Raw genomic sequence first — 8,227 nt, forward strand, 5'->3', positions numbered from 1 at the left:
TATCAAATGTTCCGTTTCTTTGAAATAGAAGATGGCTATTTCATTCTATGGCACTTTCTTACCACAAGATGTGCGCATATAGGCCTACATATGCAAATGAGAAATAAAATCACACATCTACATCTGATTGTTTGATAGTTGTATGTTCTGAAGCATTTTTTTCAGTTGCTTGTTTTCTTTGCCAAGCTACCTACTATACTGCAACATCAGTCTACCACGTTCTTAATTAAGCAATTCCTACATGAGATGTGCTCGTGACGGGAGAAGTTCACGGCCTTTGTCGCAGTCAATTTCAAATAGTCGTACTATGATCAAAATATTTCGGTTTCAAGCTTAGATTCAGAACCAAGGAGCTTGGCGACTCTGGGGAATGTTTACGTTGCATCACGCGGTGGAAATTTTCGTAATTACGTTTCGCCGTTATTGAAATCTAAATGAGGTCTCACCTTTGCATTAAGTAAGATATACTGGAGCAGGTGGGAGGTACGCATGTGTGTGGCATTCGTAAGTGAACATTTAAAAACCACATCTCTCAAGCGCACCGAGTGTACTTTATGAAGGACATTTTTTTTCAATTCATAAACCTTGAAAGCTTACAATGACCATGCATACGATTGTATGAATAGCATTTTTAGCACGATGCCGTACATGTAGAGACTCAGGTTGCCGTCCTTCAAGGCCAATCAATTTCGCGTCATGTATCTATTTCCTTCGACATGCTGTCTTTTCATAGTTATCATCTTCAAACTTGAAAACAACATGTAATTGTACACCGTTCTAGTAATGACCGAACATACTGAAATATTGCCGGGGTAACTTGAGATGACAGGTCCTTGGTATTTAATTTTCTCTATTAGTTAGGAACGCCGCAAACCATTGTGAACTAATGAATTCCCTTCTTTGACATCCACACGACAGGAATTTGCATCGCAAGGTCGGAGAAGATCTACATGGACTCACTAGACTCAGCATTCGACAGGATAGTACAATATTTGTATGAGAAGACGCAGGCTAGAGGAATAATCACCTTCGTAAACGAAGACGACTTGATTCGCTTGCTGCAGGCGACCGAACGTAACAACCTAACGGATCACTTCCTGTGGGTCGCCAGTGATAGCTGGGGTACGAAACAGTCTCCGGTGAGAGGACAGGAGGCTGTCGCCAAGGGCGCGATTACGATTCTACCAAAACGAATCCCTTTGCCAGGTAGGGAATACTGGGTTTACTGCCCTTAGCAAAATTCCAGGATATCGGGGAATCCATGTCGTCTGGTAGGGAGAGGATTGAGCTGCACAATATGGTTTGGACATTAAGTGCAGCTCCCATGATTTATCCTTGATTTCATTAACTCAGAAATAGCAACACTGATTCCTTTAAACGGTCGATGGGATTCGGGATAGATTTCCACAAAAATACCGAGCTCAATAAAATAGAATCAGCTATTTGCCACAGAACAGTAAAATAAACCTATTTCACGGGTGGAAATAAGTGTATTCAGTAATCGTACACAACTTTTTAAATCACCACCGAACCACTGCAATGTTCCTATACATAGCTAAAAATGTAGTCGACACTTAAATTTTGCAATAAAATTCATAGTCACGCACAAATGGCCTCTCTTGGGAAAGAACAAGCGGGGGTCGAGCATAGTAAGTGCTCAAATATTTTATTGAAATTTCCGCCGAGTATTACGAGCACCAGGATAAGTTTTTCATCATAATTGTATAAAATTGTTGACCTTACTGGTATGAGCTTTCTATGTGCTCGGCAAAATGTTATAGAAGACTACAACAACAAACCTAACATTTTTCATTACTAGTACTCTTTCTGAAGTATGCACCGATGTACGGTACGATGTCGCGCTTACTGCACGCTTTTAACAATACATGCTTTTACAAACTTCAGGCACAGCACAAAGTTATTATTCAAAAGCAATTCCGATTCTTTACACAGGACACAAATATATTAATGACTTGCTGTGCTAATTATTTGTTTTCAGCAAACACAATCCGTATCAATCACAAAAAGCTCCCATCTCACTCCCAAAGGTTTGATACTAGGCGCCGATCAAATTCTGAACCGACATCGAGTTCGAAAATTTGAAACAAGAATTCGTGAAAGGAGGAAAAACCATAGCATGCTTACATAGCTGAATCGAAGTCTGCTGGTATAACAGGACATTACAAAATATAGGTGGCGGTGCGAGTACGCCACCTGGCACAGGAGAATCGACCATGATTTGAATATTATCATTGCCTTCAGGGCGTACACCGATGAGGGCGTGCCCGTAATCCTGAACGACGAAAGCCATATTTGATGCCACTGTACATATAAATGAAATTTGAAAAGATAACAATATACCCAGTCTACCTTCACACGATTCAGGTGCATATCTTAGCAGACGACTCCTTTAAAATAGTTAAGCTCTTACATTTATGCTGCATGATTGTGCATTACGTGGGAAGATTTGCAAAACTTGACGACACACAAGACAGGTTTAATAACATGGCTGTTTCAATTTTGAATACGGCAGCCTAATTTCCGTTGCTTGGTTCACGTGTCGAGGCAGTTACGAGTATAAATCCAATAAGATAACGAGAGAAAGGAGAAACAAGATATTAACTTACGGTGCAAACAAACTAAAGACAGTTGAAATCCAACTGTTTATGCCGCTGGCAAACTATTCCTCGAAGTCACGGTTGGTGAGTTTCAATCAACATCAGTTGACAGTCTCTTGCGATACAGAGGGAAGTGTAACAGTTATACAGATGAGAAAATACGTAAAGTGGTCCAATGAGTTTGAAGAGTTGAAAATATACCAACGAAATCTAATTATTGATTATATTTCAGGTTTTGATAAGTATTTTCAATCGCTAAGCCCGAGCAATAACCGTCGGAATCCATGGTTCGAAGAATTCTGGGAAAGCCATTTCGATTGTACCTTCAACCATTCTCTGAGTGGGGACCGCGATGTTAAAATGTGTACAGGTCAGTCAATAATTGTTCTATTCTCGCAAAGACACAGCAATACGGCAATATAAAGAGTTATTATAACGCAGTCATTGTCCGCTTGGTTGTCATGGAGACAATCTAAGATAATTGTTCTATTCTCGCAAAGACACAGCAATACGGCAATATAAATCAGTTGCTGATACAAAAACTGACACTTCACCAATTTTGAATTTGAAATGCTGTTTCGAGCTGAGGTAGTACAAACTTCGAGAAAATTCCCGTTTATTAAGTGTTATCTGTCAGCCTTTTTTGGTGTGAAATCTTAAAATGGGGCAAACCAGTAAAGGCTTGAGTCGTTACTGCGATGAATGAAATCGACCTCCGGGTGGTCAGGCCGTCTTATTGTGTCTGTAACAGGACCGTCGTCCCTGTATTTTGTTCCTCAGGAAGAGAGCAGATCTCGCCACTGTCCGGCCACAAGCAGGAGGGCGTGGTTCAGTTCGTCGTGGATGCCGTACTCGCATTTGCGCATGCTCTGCAGAATATGAAGGACACTGATTGTCCTAACACCTATGGTATTTGCGATTCTATGAAAGCATTAACTGGTAAAGTGTTCCTCGAATACATCAGAAATGTCAGGTTCAAAGGTATCTACTTTAAATTTATATTTCGGTTTTCAGTTCCGATAATTTCACTTTGATTTAATTTTCCTAGCAAATGTTATCTTACCAAATTATGTACCATGATACATTAGCTCACGAGTTGATCTAATTATTTGGATGAGTCGATAACAACATTTTTGAGTTGCAATACATTTAAAACTATGGCATTTCGTGGAGTAGACAAATTGCCGCAAGTAAAATCACACAAGGCAACTTTCTGAACTTTCTCAATTCAGAAGTAAAACTTTTCGGTTCAAAAGTCGAGATCACTTGAAAACAAGTGTTGAAATGTAACATTTGACATGTTGGCGAAACTTCACTCGGAACGATTGCGGAATAGACAGTCGAGAAAGCTTCTCGAATGTCTATGATTGTGGCAAATATTTTCGGGCAATATTGCTCTAAGGCAGGAATGAAAGGTGACAAGGGTGATGTGGAGACACATTCATGCAAAATAAAAAAATGAAAGAGGTGAATTTCACACATGACTTTCAGAATAATATTGGGAGCTTTGAGCGAAGCATGAATGTCGTCTCTGAATGCATCATATTGTAAGTCAGGGTGGTTCCTTACTCGATACGCTTGAGATGTAATTAACCATTGCCTTATAGTAGCAATAGTAGGGTTGATGTAGTCTGGCTTCCTGCTCTGCGACACTCAAGGACTTTGCAACGTGGCGTCAGAACGGACTCTGTTTCGTCTGAGATTGTGTAATAGCGTTATGTAAGAAAACTTCAATCATTTCAAAATCATAATTCATAAATCGAACATTGATTTTATCTTTGGAGCCAAAACTAAGATTGTCCACTTCTTGATAAACGAAGAATAAAATCTGATAAAGTTTCCTTTCGCTGAAAGGAGATCGTCATTTTCAAGACATTTTTGGAAAACCGTTACGTTGACGGAATGTTGATTTATATCTTTCCCGTTTGTTTGTATATCTATGTAACAGAAATCCCATGAATTGATGATTGCTCTCATACTTAAAATATGATGAGCTCATAGAATAGCCCTATTTGGGCAATTCGTTTTGCATAATTAGTTGTACTTTGCAAAATTTCATTTACACTTTTTCCCCAGGGAGTGCAAATACGGATGTCCACTTCAATGAAAATGGGGACGCCAACGGCCGTTACGATATCTATCAGTTTCAAATGGTCAACAACACTTGGGAGTACGTTGTCATCGGAGAATGGGTGGAGGGACTCTATCTTGACATGTCGAAGACGATTTGGAGCCAGGATCTACCTGAATCTGTATGTTCCAAGCCATGTCTGCCCCGAATGGCGATGAAACAGAATGCGGGCGAAAAGTGCTGCTGGGTCTGCACCAAATGCGAAGAATTCGAATACCTGACTGACGAATCTACCTGCGAGGACTGCGGCATGGGATTCTGGCCTAACGCCACCAAGACTGGGTGCTATGAGATTCCGCAGGAGTACGTGACGTGGACCTCAGCATGGGCGATCGCCACAGGCACGTTCGCAATCACCGGGATCATATTTGAGACGTTTGTTTTCGCAGTGTTCATCTCGTACATCAATACGCCACTCATAAGGGCATCCGGCAGAGAACTGATGTATATTCTACTTTTCGGTATCTTCATGTGTTACTGCATGACATTCGTCATCATGACAAAACCGAGCGTTATCAAATGCTGCCTAGAGAGACTTGGCCTTGGACTCTGCCTGGTCACCTGTTACGCCGCCCTTCTCACAAAGACCAACCGAATCTCCAGGATTTTCAACCAGGGTATGAAAAGCACCGTGAGACCGAAGTACACCAGTCCAAAATCACAAATCATAATATGTTTCGCGCTGATATCTGTACAGCTTGCAGGAGTGACCATCTGGCTGGTCACGGACCCTCCCAGAACCCGTGTGGACTACATATCACGCGACCGTCCTGTCCTGAAGTGTGACATTAGTGATTCGACGTTGATGGCGTCCTTGCTCTATAACATGTTACTGATAATTTTGTGCACTGTCTATGCATTTAAAACGAGAAAAATTCCAGAAAACTTCAACGAAGCAAAATTTATTGGATTTACTATGTATACGACGTGCATTGTATGGTTGGCGTTTCTCCTCATATATTATGCCACATCAGATAAAGATCCGAAGGTCAGTCTTAAACCGGCTTTTCCCACTTAAATTGGTTGATGTAGTTAGTATCAACTGTGAGAGCAATTGTAAATATGCTTGGTTTCTATTGTAATCAATTGTTACCGTCATAGTGTCATTGAGAAATATTTTGTAAAGGTGGTGGCGTAAACGTTGAAATCAGCAAATTGCACGGTCTGTGTGAAGTATATTTTACACACAGACATACAGTTACTTATCTACGCAAAACATCTATTCTAACACGCACATAGATATAGATAGATAGGCAGACATAGATAGATAGATAGATAGATAGGTAGATAGATAGATAGATAGATAGATAGACAGACAGACAGACATACATACATACATACATACATACATACATACATACATACATACATACATACATACATACGTACGTACGTACGTACGTACGTACATACGTACATACATACATACACACACATACATACATACATACATACATACATACATACATACATACATACATACATACATACATACATACATACATACATACATACATACATACATACATACATACATACATACATACATACATACATACATACATACATACATACATATATTTTTATGTACGTACGTACTTTCCTACTCTTATCATCTGAAACTACGTTTCATTTTTAAATCTCATTTTTCAGATTCAAATGACCAGCTTGAGTTTTGCAACGAGTATGAGTGCATCAGTTGTCCTCGTACTTCTGTTTGTACCAAAGGTCTACATAGTGATCTTCCAGCCCCACAAAAACGTGCGACAGGCGACAAAAGTTGGGACGCGTCAACCCAGCACCATGAACGGCAGAGAGTACACGCGAACGCCGGCCACCAGCTCATCAGGTAATTTAACAGACTTTGCTTCGAGTGACGTCAGACACTATCAAGACTATCGCAGAACCGACTACGATGTGACGTCATCGATATCGCTTATGATCACAAGCCTGTAAAAATGGATCCATTGACTCTGACTGAGGCATTGTCTTATCATAATTAACACAATCACTTAAAGTGACCAAAAGATTTTCACACTGCAAACTGCATATTATTTATTTATTATTTAATCCTTCATAGCCTGATGCAATATACAAAAATAATTTATTTTGACTACTTTGTGGTATTCCTTGAAGAGTATAATCGCAATTTTTCCAAGGCAGTTTGTCATGTATTGTTATTTGTGTTCAAAGAGACTTCGCCAGGCGTGCCTGTGCCAAAGTTACTCATCGCCCCATAGGCCCTATAAACTGAGTATAGTGTATAGCGTTTAATTATGACCAGAATGTGGCTTGTCCGTCGACTTCCATCTTGAAACAAAAGAGCATTGCAATTGCCGCCATTACTGATAGACGGTCTGGAACCACGTGAACAACTTTCATTCTCAAAGATTGAAGTGGTTTTCGGGAAAGACAGATTTCGGTGCTCAACTATAAACATTTTAAATAGACACTTATCCTTCGAGTCGTCAGAACCTATTCTCTCGGCGCTTGGTATGCGAGCGATCCAGATGATATAAAAATTACTATACATGACGTAAATTTTGCACAAAAACTTTAAAGTGTTATCCCTACTTAAAAATACATTCAATGTTCTGTGTATGAGCAAGATTTCTCACTTTTAAGAGAAACTTCAAGACCCTTCTTTTGAGGGATCAATTGGTATTGATAAAACTGTAAACCGCCGAAGGAATGTTTGCGTCGAAGAAATGTGTGCATAGCACCGGTGTCACATCGGAGAGAGTCGCCTCGGTTGTTCTGAAAGTCCGAAACAAAGCAGTGTACCGATCGATGGGATTCGGTGAACACTTATCCACAACTCCCTCCTTGAAAACTGAAACACGGATTGTTTTCTTTTGTCAACAGACGTGGCTTTGAAGAAGGCGAGTAGTTCATCGGACACCAGGGAAGCGTTTGACGACATCGCGTTTGAGGGCACCACTGAGTATGAGTACGTCGATATGTTTGGCGAACGACAAACAACCATTTAGAACTCGACTCTTTGTCTCCGACCAATGATACACAGTTTCAGTCTTCGCTTACATTTTATATATGCTAAACGTTTGGTGACGGGGTGTGAGAACGCTTATGATATTTGTGTCCTTGAAAAGGTTTTAAACCTACCATTTGCCAACAGCGCAACTTCTGTATCTATTGTAGAAAAAAATCCATAAGTATTCTAGAAAATACGAAGTCGCGCGTAGAAATCATGATAATAACGAAATTAAAGTGCGTAACTATATATATATATATATATATATATATATATATATATATATATATATATATATATATATATATATATATATAGTTACATATACATATATAGATATATATACATTTTGTGTATATATATATATAAATATATATATATATATATATATATATATATATATATATATATATATATATATATATATATATATATATATATATATATCATGACGCTAAAGATCTGTAATCTGTACACATGTTTTGC

The 8,227-nt window shown here is 39.2% G+C and overlaps 1 protein-coding gene across 1 annotated transcript in view; it reads left to right on the plus strand.

The window, feature by feature from the left end:
- The window catches only part of LOC139134609 (metabotropic glutamate receptor 6-like), a 70,696-nt gene extending 62,720 nt beyond the window's left edge, over nucleotides 1-7,976 (plus strand). Inside the window, exons 3-8 of the mRNA XM_070701531.1 lie at nucleotides 919-1,206; nucleotides 2,851-2,988; nucleotides 3,399-3,599; nucleotides 4,695-5,737; nucleotides 6,403-6,598; nucleotides 7,615-7,976. Of these exons, the coding sequence (XP_070557632.1) occupies nucleotides 919-1,206; nucleotides 2,851-2,988; nucleotides 3,399-3,599; nucleotides 4,695-5,737; nucleotides 6,403-6,598; nucleotides 7,615-7,739 (1,991 nt within the window). The 3' untranslated portion in view covers nucleotides 7,740-7,976. The remainder of the gene's footprint in view (nucleotides 1-918; nucleotides 1,207-2,850; nucleotides 2,989-3,398; nucleotides 3,600-4,694; nucleotides 5,738-6,402; nucleotides 6,599-7,614) is intronic.
- The last annotated feature ends 251 nt before the right edge of the window (nucleotides 7,977-8,227 follow it).

This window comes from Ptychodera flava, chromosome 6 (assembly GCF_041260155.1).
Source record: "Ptychodera flava strain L36383 chromosome 6, AS_Pfla_20210202, whole genome shotgun sequence".
Classification (NCBI taxonomy): domain Eukaryota; kingdom Metazoa; phylum Hemichordata; class Enteropneusta; family Ptychoderidae; genus Ptychodera; species Ptychodera flava.